This window comes from Heteronotia binoei, chromosome 21 (genome assembly GCF_032191835.1).
Source record: "Heteronotia binoei isolate CCM8104 ecotype False Entrance Well chromosome 21, APGP_CSIRO_Hbin_v1, whole genome shotgun sequence".
Classification (NCBI taxonomy): Eukaryota; Metazoa; Chordata; class Lepidosauria; order Squamata; family Gekkonidae; genus Heteronotia; species Heteronotia binoei.
Genome location: NC_083243.1, coordinates 77,698,696 through 77,717,325, shown reverse-complemented (window position 1 = coordinate 77,717,325; position 18,630 = coordinate 77,698,696). Strand labels below are relative to the sequence as shown.

The window sequence follows — 18,630 nt, the reverse complement described above, 5'->3', positions numbered from 1 at the left end:
GAAGCTCTTTTGAATTAAAATATATATTATTTACTACACTCAGGATTCAATCAACTGAATCTGGAAGATCCACAGAAGCCAAAAGGACTATCCAGGAGAAGGAAGTTTGTACAAAGTATCCTTATTTGCAAACTTAAAAAAAAAAACCACTCTTAGTAACTAGCTCACTGGACACTGGCTCAAAATTATAGACTTGGCAAACAGCAGTGAAAGACGCTCAAGATTAATGGTCAGATCCTGAGAGAAATTCAGTGGGGTACATTTTACCCCTAATCCATCCATTCTACTAAGTTTATTTACTTATTTATTTAAAATATTCATACCCCACTATTCTTTGTGGCTCACATTCCTTTGGAGAAAGAGCCACTTAAGTTGGAAGAAGACCTCTTTGGTCAATGGAAGCCTCCTTGGAGTTCGGTTAGATCCACCCCTCTATCAAACTGGTGGGAGCATACTCTGAATACTGCTTCCATAATTTTGTCAAAGATTACTTTGGGTGATGTTGGGATGTGTGTCATATTCTAACAGCATCACAGACCAAAACATCCCCAGAGAATGTATTTGCAGAACTGTATGTGAAGTGTATATATCTACACTGACATAGAAGGTATTTCTTGTATTTATTCACAGCCATATTTTTTTTCCCTTGTAAGTTAATGAATGTTATATCTGAAACACATCTATGGTCTGTGCTCTCCATAAAAGCCAGGCAAATAACCTGAAGTTTTGAATCCTGGTTTGCAGGGGAAACACAAACCATCGTTTGTCAGTTTGGAAGTAAACTGTGGTCTGCCACAAAAAGGAAAGTGCTGAACAAACAAGAAGAGGACAGCAATTCCCTCAGATCTATTCATGTAACGGCAAACCATGGTCCATTGTTCCGTTCAGACCAAGCCAGAAAGTTACGCATCTATCACAATATGACAGTAATATACCATGAAAATTCAAGCTTGTTTTGAGATTGTGATAACAAGGCGTGGAGGGGGGGGCTATGTTCTTGTAGTGGAAACATAATGAAAAAGACTACAGTGCCAGGCCAACCCTATTCATTACATCACAACAAAGTATTTGGCTCAGGCAATGTATTTTTGGTGTACTATTATAGAGCAGCAAACTATGTTAGAAGCACAGTTTGAATTTTCTGCCTCAAAATACCAAAATGTAAACTCATCTTTCTGCTCAGTTTCAAATCAGTTGTCATGAACAAATCTCTAGTTTGTTTCAGATCAGTATTGAACCTGGTTAATTTCCAGATATGCATGTTTGCTCCCGTCCCTGCACCCCTTGCACAACATGCCAAGACTGAAGATGGAAGTCTTCAAACTTCAGTTAGTGCACCAATGCCTAACTCAGGAGTGGCCAAATTTCCTTAACATAAGAAATACATAGAATAAACATCTGATGTATGGGAGCTGGGAGGGAGGGAGGGGAGGAAGGAAGGAAGGAAGGAAGGAAGGAAGGAAGGAAGGAAGGAAGGAAGGAAGGAAGGAAGGAAGGAAGGAAGGAAGGAAGGAAGGAAGGAAGGAAGGAAAGAAAATGAATTTATTTATTTGATTTATATCCTACCCTCCCCGCTGAGGCAGGCTCAGGGTGGCTCACAAATCTGAGGTCACACAGTTACATTGTGTGACCAAATAACATAAAACAATAATAAAAACATAAAACATAAAAACAATTTCTAAAAACATCTACTGGTATCAAGGTTTCAGACAGCAATCTGAATTGTGGTTAGCCATTCTAAGAGCTCCTAGGATCGCAATAACATGAAGAGGTAGACCATCGGTGATGTTTCTATGGGCCAATCCCGCTGCTGCAGATGTTGTCATTATGAAAATGCATGGCGGAAGAGTACCATTTTGCAGGCCCTGCAAAACTGTGAAAGCTCTGGCAGGGCCCTGATCCCTCCCGACAGCTCATTCCACCAGCTAGGGGCAGCAACAGAAAAGGTCCTGGCTCTCGTTGATTTGAGCCTCACTTCTCTGATGTTGGGGACTGTCAGGTTTTGAGACCCGGACCGAAGTGCTCACTGCGGCATATACAGGGAAAGGCAGTCCCTAAGGTACATTATCGGTAGCCAGTGCAGTGCTTTCAGCACAGGCTGAATGTACTCCCGCAGAGGAACTCCCATTAACAGCCTGGCTGCAGCATTCTGCACTAGCTGGAGTCGCCGGATTTGGGACAAGGGCAGCCCCATGTAGAGGGCATTACAGTAATCCAGTCTTGAGGTGACCATAGCATGGATCACTGTTGCCAAGTCGTCGCATTCGAGAAAGGGGACCAACTGCCTTGCCATCCGCAGATGGTAAAAAGCTGACTTGGCAGTGGCAGCTACTTGGGCCTCCATTGTTAAAGAGGAATAGATGAGGAGAAAATAGATGAGGAGAAGGAGGGAAGAAGAGGTGGAAGGAAAGCAGCTTTAACTTTAAATGCATTCTCCAAGTCAATGGCTGGCTTGGCGAAGTGATTTAAAGAAAGAAATGCCTTCTCCTAGGTGGCAATGGGACAGTGGGGGCTTCAAGAGCCACGCAATATGTGTGAAAGAGCCACATGTGGCTCCCAAGCCACAGTTTGGCCACCCCTGGTCTAAATGAAGGCACCCTAACATAATTCTTAACCTAACTTTAATTCTGGTTAAGAATCTAATAGTGCAACCCTAAGCACAGTTACACCTTTCTAAACTTCCATGGGCATAGAGCAGGGGTGGCCAACAGTAGCTCTCCAGATGTTTTTGCCTACAACTCCCATCAGCCCCAGCCAGCATGGCCAATGGCTGGGGCTGATGGGAGTTGTAGGCAAAAAACATCTGGAGAACTACCATTGGCCACCCCTGGCATAGAGGAGTAACTCCGTTTCAGACTGCACTGTAAGTTACTGGAATAGAACCAATCCTCAGCAAGTGAAGGCCCCTACATTTGCATGTCACAAATCACTGAAAGGGAAGATTTCTATCTACAATCACAGCATGCTGTGCAACAAAAGTGTAGAAGGAGCTTATGATGCTGGCAATTATCCAGGTTTGTGTTCATCATTGTTTATTACATCTAAATTGCCCCTCTTGGTTACTGATGACTGTAAGGAAAAGACAAAATCAAAACATCTTGGGTGTTTTTTCTGGTAATTGCTTGTCCTGCAGAATAAGTTGGAACAGAATTTTTTGGTACTGCCATTACCTGTTGGGGCAGGGGAGGCACAATACTCCAACATTCCCCCACCCAAATACTTGTCCTACAGAAATATGTGCCAAGATTTCTCTCTCTCAGTTTTATCCTCTTTTTCTCATTCTAAATATTCTTGTAAGTTTCCATTTTCTACATCTATCATACTGAATTCTCACAGTAATGGTGTACATACATTTCCAAAGGCAAGTGAGGACTGGCCCCCTTGCGTCACTGTCCTAACTTCAGGACTCTCACAATGTACACAGCTGTTCTTGTTCACAAGGCCTTGGCATAGCTAAGGCTGACCAGCAACTACTGAGCCACAGGATCTTCCCCAACACACAAGCATGGGGGCTTTCTGGTATAAAGCCACAAAGTATCACAAACAAGGCTGCTGAAAATTTAGCACAGAATAAGTTAGTTTGGGAAGAAGAGCTGATTTTGCTTGGTTAACCAGCATTCTTGGCACTGCACAATGAAAACAAAACAGTAGGTCACAGAAGGCTTACCACAACATAGACCGCCTTTTCAGAAGCTGCTCCAACAGGTACCCAGCCATTCGTGGCTCTCCTCCGGTTAATGCGCTGCTGCTTTGGATGAGAGTGAGCCCCAGCCGTTTTGCTGTCAGACACATGTAAACAGCTGGTAGTATTCCGGAGACCAGATTTAGAACCGCTGGGGGGCTTGGAGCTCTGCGGGCATTCACGGGCCATAGTCTGGGGCTCTGAGTTGGGCGTCTGCAAGTGAGGAACAGGTTCTGCAGCTGGTGGCACACTGGGTACCGGACATCCTGAGAGTGGGTGGGCAGGTGAAACAGGGTGCCCTGCCACAGGGATTGTGAGGCTCAGCTGGTCCAGGGACTTGCAGCTGTCTGCAAGGAGATTTGAGAGGGACAGGAGAAAGGGAAGGAGAGAGAAAAAAGCAGAATACAGTATGAAATGTTGCTGCTCAGGGATAAAGACTCAATCTCCCAGGATTATTGTGCTGTTTCATGAGAGGAGGATTGTAAAGTCCTGTGTAACAATGACTAAGCACAAATATCAAGATCCAAAACTACGTATCATACCTCAGAATAGTTGTTTTATTATGTCATTCTTAGTCATTAGGAATGGTATTTTGGCCTTAAGATTTTTTTTTGCCTTGTTGCCAGTTCTTCTCTTCTTCTTTCTCTACTACAATTTACAAAGCAATTTCAATTTCCAGAGTGCAAAATCCTCCAGAATAATTTGAAACATGACACCTTCATTTATCTTCCTCTTTTCCTTACCACCCTTGAAGCAACTTTTTAGATCTTCTGATCAGTGAGTGGGATAAAAGAAATTCATGAAGGCGTTTTTTTGTTTCCTTTGAAAGACCACATGCTTCCAGTAACAGGATTGCTGTACCTATCTGTGCTAACAGATGCTGTTTCAACACTGCCTTTATGCCATTACTGTCCACATTCTGAGAATTCCAGAGAGAGTGCAAATTCTAGAGCTACAGGTAAATTCAAAGATAATCTATAGATTTTCACCAAAGAATGCTTTTCTGAATTCGTGACCCAAGTTCAAGCACCTAAAACAACTCCAGGTCTTAGTGGATGCCACACACCTGGCACAGCTACAGCTGTATTTCTTGCAGAACAACTTCAGGTTTCCATGACTGAAATATCTATCTTTGACCCATTTCAACTGGCCTGGTTTTGGAAACGAGACATCTTTGGCTACTCTGGTGGATGATCTACAATTTCAAATGGACAGACATTGATCCTCGTTACTGATGCTTCTTGAACTGTCTATAGTTTCTCAATTTTGCTCAAGTGCTCAGGGTTTTCCAAGAGTTTTGGTCATTTCTGTCCAAGAATACACAAACATACCATATCAGAAGACTGAGTAATCTGTGTGTATATTGAAATATGGAGTTCTCCAAGGCTCAATATTCTTGCCAATGTTTTTCAACATTTATATCAAGCCACTAAATCAATAGCTACACATACAATAGCTATATACATATACGTGCATATACATAAGCCTCCAGAAGCAGCTGCATCGATCTTAAAAACCAATGTCTCAGAAAGCTGTGCTCAAGTGTTTGAAAGGTAACAAGTTGCATCTGACTCCAGTAAAACAGCAATGATGCTGATGTGAGCTTTTCAGAGTCAAAGCTCTCTGGCACCTACTTTTCAAGCCCTTCCTGACCTGGATCCAGGTAACTGAAAGACAAGTCTTTTCCTGTAACACCACCTATAGCAAGTGCTTAAAACACTCAGCCTCTGCCTGGTCTGCTGCACTGAGTTTCTATATATGTTCCCAGGCTGCCTCTGTATTATGGAACAGAGGCACTGCAGAAACCACCATCACTGATGTACTTCCAGAAAACATGCAACACAACAGTCTTACAGAAGGCTGGGGGTTTTTTGGGGAGGGGGGGAGGCAGACTTTAAATGGAAAAGGTATATACTGAGAGGTCATAAATTCTGACATTGCTTCTTTTGAAAGCATGTTTCCCCGGGGCTCACATAAGAGTCCGCAAAGGAGCTTCAGGTAGCCTCTGTAAACTGTGAAAATTCACATAAATGGAAGGTGTGAGCGAAGCGGGTCCGTGTGCACATACACCCAGAAGTGCCTCTGAAATCATTGCAGAGTAGTAGTATGAATGCCACAGCAGATTTCATTCTAAAGAGCAAAGAATGGCTGAGGCTTTTTGCAGTGGGAAACTGCTGCCCTCTGCCTTCCACACTGCAAGCTGTTTCCTTTTTAAAAAAAACCTATGAAACAGTCTTCCCTCCTTCCAGACAGAAGCATTAAAGAAAGCAATACTCCTGACCTATGAGGGTCCACAGCTGTAAAAACAAGTGCAACTAATAAATATGACAAGTTCTTCTAATGACAATCATTAGGGTGCAATCACCTTTCCACAGCTCCCTGAAATGCAAAGCCCTAGTCCCTTGCTAATGCTGATACTGCCAACATAAACAGCATCAAGTTTCCAGAAACTAGGCAGAAGGGTTTGAGATAAGCCAACAAGACATGTTGCCTCCTCTCCCAGGGAAGCAGAACCTTGGGTGTAGCATGCAGGCCAGAAGGGGGAAATCCAAAGCTGGGGGCTTCCCCAAACAAGGAGTTCCTTCTACACTGGAGTGTGCAATCTCAGTGAAAACTGACAGACTGTGGTTGACTCCTATCATTCCACATGGACCAGGAGCTCCTAAGCAGTGTGTCATACATATCTTCTAGACCAGAGTTTCCTAAACTTTTCTTTCCCGTGGCCCAGTTATTTTTACACTTTTCCTTCGTGGCCCACTAAAATTTGGGGGTGGAGCCAGGAGATTTTGGGGGTGGAGCCGGGAGACAGGAATTATGTCATTTCTTGTGGTGTCAAGGACCAAGTGATGTCACTTCCGGGGCACACTGAACCAAAACTCTACCTTTTCCTGTGATGTCACTTCCAGGGCACTCCCCCAAACCTGCCTTTTTTTCAGAAGTAAATTCGTTTTCAGAAAAATCACTCCGAAACTTATGCTGAGCCAAAATGGGGGTGGAAAGTGGGCGGTCCTTTCTTTTCACCCCCACACCCACATGCACCTATCTGTTTGTGTATTCTTCTCCAGCTTGCAAGCACTCCTAATGCCCATGTTCAATTGCCTGCACCACCTACACATCCCTTCCTCAACAGCACTAGCCAGTGTATGCAGTTGGGAGTGCTGTTGCCATTGCCATCAGGAATGCCAGCACTGTGTACCACCCACACTGGGCCCTGGCAGCTGCTCGACCTCAAAATATGCTGACACATTTAGTAGGCCCTTCTATCAGCTGCTACTACCGGAACCCTGCCTCAAGCTACAACCAAGCTTGTTTGGTTTCAAGAAAATCTTTTGACAGCTATTTTTCATACTTTTCTTTGGTTGAAACACTGGGAAATTGTTATGAAAGGTAGCAGAGAATTGTAGTGCAATTAATGAATTAATTTCAAGTTATATGAAGTTCACACAGGCTTTTCTGCAGTTATCCCAAAAAGGATATTTATGAGGGCTTGCAGCTTTTTACTGGCTGTGTTTCCCATGCCTTTAAAAGCAACCTGTTGTGCAGATACTTAGGCAGTGAACTACTTTCATCCTTTTCAATATCTACAGGAGGAGTTTAATTTTGGTGTCAGACAGCTGTTAAAAGCAGGACCAGTAAAATGGTGCCAAGTTCATAGTACCATCTCTGCCAGTGCTGTTGAGATGTACCGCAGTAATCTCCAATAATCTCTTTCTACCCCACACCTTTTACTCTCACTCACTCACACAGAAATTTCATAGAAGGCCACCTGGCTACAACTGGGGGTGCCAGCTTTTCATTGGCAGAGCTCCTATGTCTGCAACAACAGTATGATGAACAGAAAAGTTTTATCCAGCAAAAATGGAAGGAAGGAAAGAAAGGGAAAGAATGAAATGGAAGGAAAGGAAAGGAAAGGAAAAGAAAAGAAAAGAAAAGAAAAGAAAAGAAAAGAAAAGAAAAGAAAAGAAAAGAAAAGAAAAGAAAAGAAAAGAAAAGAAAGACATGGAAATAAAGAACATAAACATAAGAGGAGCCATGTTGGATCATGCCAGTGGATTATCCAGTCCAAAATTTCCTCATACAATGTCCCAAAAGCACCAGAATGTCCATCAGTGGAGCCAGGGCACTAGAAGCCCTCCCACTGTTGCTTTCCCACCCCCCACCCCCCAGCACCAAGAATACAGACAGAGCATCACTTGCAGGGAAAGAAAGAAGGGGGCGGCCAAAGGGGGGAAAAAAAGCCTCCCTATCGATCAGATGACCCCAAGCAGCAAATATTCTGCCCAGGGGTCATTTGGTAAAAAAACCCCAGCTATTGGAATGCCCACTTCCCACCCCTCCCAGCTGCTGCCCAGGCCTCCCGAGGAAATCTCCCCAAAAGAACATAGTGCAAGGCACATGAAAGCTCATACCTTGAAGAACACTTCATGGGTCTAAAGTGCCAATGGATGCCAGCTTTTCTCTCAAACACTGGGAGCAGGGGAGAAGGAAGGAGAGGCAGCTAAGCTCCTCTCTGCAGAAAAGAGATGGGGGGCGGGGCTAGCTTTGCTGAGGGCGGGACTAGCTTTGGCTTTTCTTGTGACCCGGTAGTGAGGCTTCTGTGGCCCAGTACTGGGTCACGACCCTGCAAATGGGAAACACTGTACTAGACAGAAGAAATTAATCTCCATTTGCTGCACTATGAGCACTGCACTGCATAGCCCAATTTAACTTGATTTAAGCAATTTCTTGGTTATTGGCCAAGCAAAAGGAGGCCTTGGGTTCAATTCACATTGGCATTCTGACTGCATACCACACGGTATCTCTCTCGAATACTGAGATCTCAGAATAAAATTTTGTAGGCAAGCTGGAGACATAATTTAACATTTCAAGATCTATCTTGTCTCTCCCGACACACAAAGCATCATGGGGGAAAAGGCTCACAGAGATCTGAGTTCTCTCTCTTGTCCAGGACTTTGTGATTTTCCCAGGCTCCCAAAGAACTATCCCACTTCAGGGGTTCCTTTTACTGTAGGTCTTTCTTACATGGTTTCTATTCCCCCGAAGGTACCTTTGCAGAGAAAGAGGGTAGGTTGTAGGAGCAAGTCATTTTGTTGTGGGCGTTCAGTCTTTCTGGCTTAGGATCAGCAGTTACCAAAATGGTTAAGCACACAAGTTGTTCTTGGAAACTTGGCAGATTCAGAAAATTTGAACACAGGATTTTTTTACTGAACACAAATAGGGATCGGCACCTGGATATTTCCAGGCTGAAAATATACCTTACAGTATTTTTCAGGTACATCCTGGTGAGCTGAAACAACATTTGGGTTTTTGCTCAGGGGTGTCAAACAAAAAGCCCAAAAAATGCAACCGGCCCATCCAGGGCTCTTATCCAGCATGTGAGCAAATGGTGCGAGGGAGGGAACAGGAGGCTACTTGGAGGGGGAGGGGGTAGAACCACTCTGTGGTTTCAGCAAGGTGGAACAACCTTGTCTGCAGCAGTCAAACAGAAACCCTTTGTTTCAGTGGCAGCCTCACTGGGAAGTTGGGAGCCACCCACAGGTCCACTCATGCTGGCACAGGTTTCCAAGACAAGATTGTATATCCCTCTGTTCAGCCTGCAGCTCCAGGGATGATGTCCCAGATGGCCACAGGGATTGGTGTTTGCATGTAGGGGGGTTCAGATGATGAGGCCAACCTCATGCCCATGAGGCATTCTTTGGCAGTTTTTTTTTGCACAAATTGGGGGCCTAGTCCTGCCATTGAGCACACAGCTCAGTGGGTGGGACTCCCTCCCCTATGAACCACCCAGTGGACCTTCAACTGTAAGAAGGTGCTGCCTAGTTTTTTGGGGAGATGCAGTGTCAGCAATCTCTGGTTATATGGCTACTGGCTGGCCTGGGGCCTCTGCCACATGTGAGGCCTGGTGAGCACAATGCCTACTCCCCCATCAGATGATTCATTGGCCTGAGGCAGCTACAGCAGCATGGCAGTGATGCAGCTTGCTGACGATCTCTGGCTTGAACCCCCACATTGTCCTGCCATGCCTGGTGGGTCTTGGCCAGAGACAGCAGTTGCCACATGGGCGTTTCAGGCTTATCAGGTTTTGCTGGGCCTGGGTGCTACCATGTATATGGCCTTACCTGGGGACTACTGCCACCGTTTCCCCAGGTGGGAGGGTTAGTTCAACCTGCCTTCCCACTCCTATTCCATGGTGGAGCAGGGGAGAGCTTGCAACACCCAATCACTTCATGTTTTTACTCTGAGGCCCAGGCTCACAGCATTGCCTGTGGGACTGTGTTGGGGAAGGGGTCTGCCTCCCCTCCAGGCAGTGCAGAAGCTTCTGCCCAGCGCTGCACCACTGGCTCTCAAGTCCACCCATGCAGGTTTTCCTCTGCACTCCCCACAGCCCCTGGGACCTTGCAGTGAGGACACACCAACTCAGAGCTTACCAGCTACTCTTCTTCATTAAGTTCCTATTTCCAGTACTTGGCATTATATTTTATGGCACACATGGCCTGGGCTGACAAAGTCACATTTATGTCAGATCTGGCCCTGTTAACAAATGAGTCCAACAATTCTGATCTAGTTAGGGATTCACAAAAAATCCCTAAAATATTCAGGAATGTTTGCAACTGCTTGAACATTCACAGATCTGCTTTTCTCAGGGTTCCTTGCCATGGTGGGGGGAACCTGTTCCAGGCAACACGGGGCAATACTTAAAACTGTCTGTTCAATCGTGATGATTTTTGCATCCCTCAACAGCTCTGAGCATGGGGGGAAGAGGCTAATAAGCAGGCCTGCCTATAACTTGACTCCATTTCAGAACTACCTTTTTTTTGAGTGCTCTCAGTGTTGCTGCTCCTCTGGATTTGCCTGCTTGGGAAGCTCTTCTTATCTGCCTGCTGACTGAACTATCTTCAGGACTTCTGGAAATTACTGCAAAATGCTGTTTCATGTTTTTCTGGGGTTTTTCTTTTTTCTTTTGTTTTTACTGGGGAGTGGATAGAGGGCCTTTTCTGATTCTTTAAAAAACAGTTTTCCTTAGTTTTGTACTGCACAGGTTTCAGAAGTATTTAAAAGGCATGTGACATGTTGAGTTAAGCTTGTTTTAGAATTTAACAGGGGAGAAGTGTTAAACAATTTGTTTTTAAGAGTTCATCTTTTTGCATTTTCTGTTTTACTACTGTAATGATCTTTCTATTTGTCTTTTGTAGGAAGTGGTTTCATGGAGTTTTGAAGTGTTCCTGTTGATTTTTAAAGGTTTATCGGTTAGGTTGTGAAGAAAATTTCTGCTTACATTTTAGTAATAGTTAATGGTAGGTACAGGTGTTGGGGGTTTTTTTTAAACCCACCAAAATTATTTCAGGTTTGTTTGTCTGTTCTTTGCTGTCAAGTTGCCGCTGACTTATGGTGACCCTGTAGGGGTTTTTTTTTGAGGCAAGGGACATTTGGAGGTGGTTTGCCATTGCCTGCCTCTGTGTAATGATCCTGGTATTCCTTAGAGGTCTCACATCCAGGGCCAACCCTACTAGGCTTCTGAGATCTGATGAGATCAGGATAGCCAGGGTATTCACAAATAAATAAATATGTTTTGGCTAGGCTTCCAAAAACAAAAGTCGGATTTAAAAAAAAATGATTGGGGCATAAGGTTTATTTTAAAAAGCAAATTAGCATGACATGAGTTTAAAAAAATACGAGTTAGGCCAGGCCCGTAGCTACAGTGGGGCCCAGGGTGGGGGCTGGGCCACTCCATTCCATCTATATGGCCCCTCCATTGGAGGGCCTCCAATCTGCCCCCTTTGCTCACTGTCACTTGCCACCACTCTGAACAAGTGCAGCATTGGTACTGTAGGGGCTTCAGATTGGCATGGCGGGGGGAGAAGTCTACTTGTAGCCAGATGGAAGGTTTAATGAGTTAGACAAATTGTGGGAGGGGCTGTAGCTTCACTTGAGAAGCAGAGAAAATATTTAGGGCCAAACCAGGCTGCCCCTTGCCCCCCCCCAACCAAAAACTACTGCTGAAGGCCCCACAAACATGAAATCCTGGCTACTGCGCTGAGTTAGGCTGACCTTTTAGTCTTTTTTTATATGGCTTTACTTGTAGGTCTAAAAAAATTAATAAAAAAAATAATCTGAGGTTTTTTTAAAAAAAATGAATTCCATACTTCCATCTCAGGCTGCAGTTATGGGGAAAGAGACAACTGAAGCTCAGTGGGGGGCAGGGAGACAGAAAGGACAGCAGGTCAATGAGGAAGGCTCAGTATCAGGTTAGTTAATGCTCAGACTCAAGAGTACAGCTCAATGCAGGGTAGCATAGTAAACCAGCATACTTTGGCAAAGTAGTCCAGGGTGAACAAATGAATTATAATAGGAAAGCGTAGCAGGACCTTCCTGGTGGAAAGCCAAGGCAGAAGAGTAATAGGATGGAGCAGAGGGAGAGGAGGAAAAGGGGTAGGGCTATGGCTCCCCCCCACATGCTCCTCAGCACCCTTCCACCGTCCACTGGTCTGGTCAAGGTGGTACAATGAAGAGGCCTTGCAAAGCTCTCTTAATTGAAGCCCCCACTAGAGTGCAACCTGCAGGGATGCCTGAGGCCAGGGTCGGCACGTGGGAATATGCCAACTAGGTGGCCACCTAGAGGCGCCCCCTTTCCCGATGCATCCAGCGCCACTAACTTCCAGAGCTGCTAGCTCTGAGAGCACTCGCCCCCCCAACCCTGGTGAAGCTCCCCGTCCCCTGCCTTCACTGAAGCTCCCCGCCCCTGCCACACTCCCTCCCCCCAGCATTGGCAAGGTCAGGGGGAAGCAGCATGGCAGCAAACACACTCAGAGCCAGTGGCTGAGTGTGCCCACTGTCTTTGAGATCACCAAGGCTCAGGGGGTGAGGAGCGAGCGCACTCAGAGCCAGTGGCTCTGAGCGCGCCCACTGTCTTCTCACCCTTGCTGAGGCTCTGCAACCCTTGGCGAGGTTGGGGAGGGAGGTGCCTGGCCCTCTCCTGCTTCGAAGCAGGAGAGGGCCGAGAATGGGCTGGTCTAAGATGAGTATCTCTGGTACACAACATTGAACAATAGCACTCTATCTCTTTATGGATACCAGGAGCCATGCAAATACACTGTTGTCCTGCACCTGTAGGAGAGCTATGCACGTCACATCTGACATTTAGACCTGTCACACCTCCTCAGGCACACCTCCTGTTGATTGTACACTGGTGGTAACCCAAGGATTTTCTGGGCGGACATAGGGTGACCAGCCCTAGGCATGGTGAGAGGGGCCACTGGGCTGGCTATTGGCAGATTTTGCTCCATGCAAAAGCATTGGAACAGGCACACATTATAGCCTAGTAGTGGACCTCCTGATGGCACCTGATTTTTTGGCCACAGTGTGACAGGATGTTGGACTGGTTGGGCCACTGGCCTGATCCAACATGGCTTCTCTTATGTTCTTATTTTTACAAATATTAGGAAGATAGCACAGGCTCTGGGTCTGAGATGCACTTACAGCATGACCCCCATTTCTTTCACCTGGTGGTGAAGGATGCCTTGCATTTGTTTTCTGGAAACTGAATGTTGCAACCTGCAATTTCCAGCATCTGCTCCAATACTTCCAGACTACTCATCTGCTGTATCCGAAGCAGGTGCTGATGAGATTGCCAGAGCACTGCCAGACCAGTGGCATCAGTACTTGCTGGAACTCCACCTAAACAATGCTTGAACATCTGGTAGAGCAGAACAGCACCCTGAGCAATTTGATCTCAGAGGTTGATGTTGTGCTCATGGAGAGAGCGTTTAGCAATAAGGAGTAGCTGAATCTCTCCCAGACACTAGAGATCCTTAAACCTTTTAAGCAGTTCACCAAGGCATGTTTGACTGACACAGCAAGTCTAGGTCTCATCATTCTCTTAATTCAAATGTTTCAGCGGGAGAAGGCTGCCTTTCTGGACCCAGGCACAGGATATGCATTCTTCCAGTAGTTTGCATGCCTGTGAAGAGGCTGCAAGAGGGCATCAAGTCCTGCCTGGAATGTCTCACCCAACAGACAGTCTACATGTTGATAACCATGTGTGACCTGAATATCAAAGGCAGCCTGGAGAAACAAACTCTCTGGGTGGGTACAGCATTTGGAAGCCAAGGGAGTCACAGTGCCTTCAGCAGAGGAGAAGGGGAAAAACAGCTCTGCTGCTCCTCCAATCTTCCTTTCTGGGCAGGGCTCCCCCACAGCCACTCCTGAGATATCCATGGAGAAAGAGACCACTGAGAAGGCAGTTGGCTCATCTGGGAATATGAGGCACATGAGCCAGACTTCAGCAGATGCAACCATGAGTGACTACCTAGTTAAGACCTTTGAGCTGCATTCCCCCAATCAACTGAGCCACTGGGCCAGGAAAGAGACATTCAGGCACAACATCTCTCTTCTGGCTCAGATGCTTCTCTTGTGCTCTCTGATGACAAAACAGAGTGAACCTGTTTTTCCCCAGACTTGCAATGCTGTCAGATTGCACTGCTTCTTTCTGCTCCACTGAAGTGTTGAGCAATGGGTCTTCTAGAAGGTCAACTTGCTGCTCTTCAACTTCACTCAGGCCTGGACTGTACTCATGCCTGTGCCCGCATCCTCTCAGTTGTGTTGGGGAGTCAGGAGGAAATGCTCGTTCCACAAGTTAAAATTTTAAACTCAGAAGTAGAAAGAGATAACAGAAAAGTTATCCAATTTGATTGACACTATATAAAATCCACATTGCAAATTGTGTTCTAAAAACAAACAACCCTCAACTGAACCCCAACACCTCTTGGCACAATTCTGTGCAGAAAATAAATACAGTGCCAAAAATTGTGTTCTTGTCACAAAAAGAAAGCCCAAAACTATCATTGAAACAAGAGGAGATGTTAGGGAAAACGTCAGTTAAAACAAGCAAAACCCACAGAAACACCTAAAATGAAGCTCATGCGTGCTGTATTGTTGTTGTGCTGCTTCTTTACAAGGGGTTTCTTCTTTAGAGGGGAGGAAACAAGAGCACCACCAATTCACTTGAAGCTATTTCAACAGGCTCCATTAAGCCAGTAATGGTACAGGCTGAAGACTGTTGAGAGGGGAGAACTTGGGTGCCCCTAAACCCTCCCCCTATTGATTTCTGATGCCTTCCTTGGGAAAGTGACATTAGAGCTTGTGTAGATCTGTGTAAGTGTCTAGCCAAAGAACAAAGTGGGAGTCCACTGGCACCTTTAAGATCAACAAACCTTTATTCAAATAAAAATAAAGAGGATATACAGCACTTCTTGGTGAGAATACAGATGAATGCTGAATGAATTTAGCATATGTAATGAGATAAGAAACCAATATCCCTGTTGAGTACTGGAGAGGAGTTTGTTCCAAGTTTTGTAATAACTTGTAACATCTGTATTATCACCAAGAATCCTCTTTGTTTTGGTGTACTTCCTATTTGGAATAGTAACTTAAGAGTAGTGATTGTAATGTAATGCAATGATTAGAATGGTATATTGGAATGCATTCCTCTGGTCTGGTAACAAGAGGAGACATAACCTGGTATTACAAATCACCTCACCTCAAAGAAAAAGATACCATCATTTACCTCCACCCTGAAGAGGAGACAGATGGAGTGTGACAGCAGGGTCAGCTGACTGCTCTTAGCACTTCATAATTAAGGATATATTTACCAATCTATCACCAATTGTGACATATTTATTTGATGCACTGTTTTCCCCTGGAATTGAATCTAAACAATGATGACCTTATAAACTCAGCTTGTTATTCCAGTTTGCATCTGTTAAAGCACTTCATTATATTGTGTATTTGTATGCTAATTTGCTGTTCAACCTCTGTCTCATACGTGTGGACTGGTAAGTTTCATTTCACTATGTCTGAGGAAGTGCGCATGCACACAAAAGCTCACATTTTGAATAGAAGTTTGTTGGTCTTAAAGGTGCCACTGGACTCCTACTTTGCTCTACTGCTTCAGACCAACACAGCTGACCACCTGTAAATGTCCAGCCAGGTCTGCCTTGGTACTGGCTTGCCAGGTTGGTTTGGCTGGGATTCTCTGGTTTGACATCGATTCTGTTGAGCTTACTTGTTGTTTACATTCGGAGGCTTTTTGTCCATGGTTGTTTGTTTTTGTATGTTTGGCTACTGGTGTTGTCCTAGAAAAAACATGGAAGCATCTTGCTCAAGGACCTAACTCATGGTTCAATTCTTCCGAAACCTGGGGGGCTTTAGTGGACAAACAGCATTAGGTCTCCTGCAATTCTGGTGTCATGTGGTTGAAAAACAGCCACTCCAACTAATTGGAGGAAGTCCCCCCTATAGGGAATGGTATCCAAATAATTCCAGAATCCCCCCCCAAAAAACCAAACCTGAATCCCAAAACAGTTTCAGGGGACCCAAACACCACTGAATTTATGACCTTCCCAAAATCTGAATCCAAAACCTTTTTAAAAAACAGGTACATATCCCTAATCATATACACAGAGAGGAAAACAAATTATTAGAAATACCTGTAGAAAAGAAATTATAAAGCATGATGAAGAATTCATGGATGTTATTAGAAGCCAGGCCTAAAGACTTACTAAATTACTCTCTAAACATGCTCCCACCAGGAACAGAAATTTTCCCCCAGGTGCAATGAGGAATCTGACTGTGAACAGACATATAAATACTGAAAATTTCCTCTATCAGGAGCTTGCTTCAAAAGGCTAGAGTTGCAGGTTGATTTCCCCTTTGTAAACCAGCAGGGTCAGGGGGATTGGTTGGGCTATCACTCGCAGACTCAAGCCAGCCAATGTAAAAACCAGCTTTGAAGTTAGCACTCTGAGCAGGCATTAATGGCTGATGGCAGATAAGTTTTTTTTTTAAAGGAACTGACATTTATTTTGCTGTCATTGGGGCATATTTAGCACCAATTCCTAGGCACTTATTTCACCTATTAATTCATTTATAACTCACTTTTCTCACAAAGAACAAAAGCATTTCAGATTTTCTGTTTCTTGGGAGGAAGGGGATGATGCATGAGTAGATCAGGCTATGGAAAGGGCATATTAATGTCTATATTATATTAAAAAAAGACTTCTGTGTCATAACCCACAACTGTAGTTCTGAGGTTCCCGGGGGGGGGGGGGGGAGATTTCTGTAGTTCATTCACTCTCTCCTCTCTCTCCCCGCCCCTCCACACACACACCACAAAGCGTGCCTTTCAGAGCACGGGAATCACAATGAAATTCAGTGCATACATTTGACATAAAGTCAAGCCATAGCTAGATCCTGACACTCACTTTTAACAGGGGGAAGGAAAGATGCAAAATACCTCTCTGCATCCTCCTTCACTATGTACCCAAGGCAGTACACCTGTTCCTGTCTAAACAGTCCTGTTCAATCCAGCTTGCAACCCCCAAACATTCTAGAGGTAAAACCAACAAGATACACTATCCCACAGACTAGTGATAAAAGGACAAATGTGTGGATTGCTTTTCTCCTCCCTGTAATAACACTGTATTAAGCATTACAGTAATAAACTGAGAAAACTACATAATCCTCATTCTGTTAAAGCTCCCTGTTTTCATCTCCTTTGGCAGAAGATCCCTAGATCATGCTACAGCAGTTGCAAAAACATTCCTGCCCTCCCTCCTCTACAGACTAGTAAAAGACTAAAACATGGTTAGGAGTTAGTCCATTATTCTGCTGTTGAAGTGACAGCTCTATGAAATTCAGAAAGCTTCCCCCGCTCTTCCACTTTTGATATGAATATTCTAATTTTCTCAGGCTCGTTTATAAAGAGTAACCAAAATGGAGGATGTTGCACTACTCACATGAACTAGCTGTAAGTACTTCAAGCATTTAACTTCGGGTGGGGAGGGGGACAGGAGAAGTTTGGTGGCAGCGAGAAAGACATTTGAGCAGTTGAAAGTGGTAGAAAGTTTGAGAGGAACAAAAGAAACTTCTGGCTTATTGCCAAGATAACCAGGAGCCCATTTTGAGAAAGGAAATCTAAAGCTGTGAAAAACTAAGGACCAGCAAGCACTACCTCTGCTTCTTCAGGGCATCTGAAACTGAACACTCACGTAAGTGAACAGAACCAGCCTAATGATGTTCATGTTTTAAAAAAAACTATCCACCAGCTCTTCTCTGTACAATTTAGAGTCTCTATTCTTCTCTGTACAATTTAGAAGCTCATTTAAAAAAGAAAAGCTTAAAAAAACCATTACTGATTTAACTAAAGGCGATTCAGATTTTCCTCTACAGATGTCATGCAGAACCATCACATGGATGGCTTTTCTGAGCAATGGAAGGCTTCCTCTCTACTTGTCTCTCAGAAAGCAGGGGAAAACATTACAACAGATCTTCTTTAATTTTAAATGCAAATTAATAAGCAGACAAGATGTGCTAAGCTCTCTTCATATCTTTGAAGCAAGCATAATGCAAACATCAGATTTAAGAGATTCACACTATTGCTGTATCTTCCGATAAGAAAATTCATGTAATTAGATTTTTGTCAGTCTCCCTGTATTTGTGTGACAAGTAATGCAGTTGGCTTGGTAAGCAAGTCTAGTGTTAAGGTCAGCCTCTGACTTGCCACAGGTCCTTCACCTCTCCTTACTGCCAGCCCCTTGGGCATTCATTAGGGATTCCTCTTCTTTCCCAGACGCACAGATACATGCCATGGCCTCATTGTTAGCTCCATGCTAGCAACGTGGATTCAAGAAAGGGAGAGTGAGGTCAGCTAGCGATCAAACCTGCATTCACACTTGTTAATCCGACTGAGAAGTTATGGATGCTGTAGGGAAGGTTCCCTCAGCAATCATCACTACATGGTTTCCCCCAGTCATTCCTGCCTCCCTTGTGGAGGTCTTGTGACTGCTCGACAGTGACAGGAGAGGCTGTCAAAGGGAAATCAGACAGCAAAGGGCCAAGCATCACTGGTTGGCACACTGACTGGGAACTACTTTAAACAGAGGCTAGATGGC

The 18,630-nt window shown here is 44.6% G+C and overlaps 1 protein-coding gene across 1 annotated transcript in view; it reads right to left on the bottom strand.

Moving 5' to 3' along the window:
• Positions 1-18,630, bottom strand: part of BAHD1 (bromo adjacent homology domain containing 1) — a 98,541-nt gene that overhangs the window by 10,954 nt on the left and 68,957 nt on the right. The window contains exon 3 of the mRNA XM_060263138.1: positions 3,668-4,029. Coding sequence (XP_060119121.1) covers positions 3,668-4,029 — 362 coding nt within the window. The remainder of the gene's footprint in view (positions 1-3,667; positions 4,030-18,630) is intronic.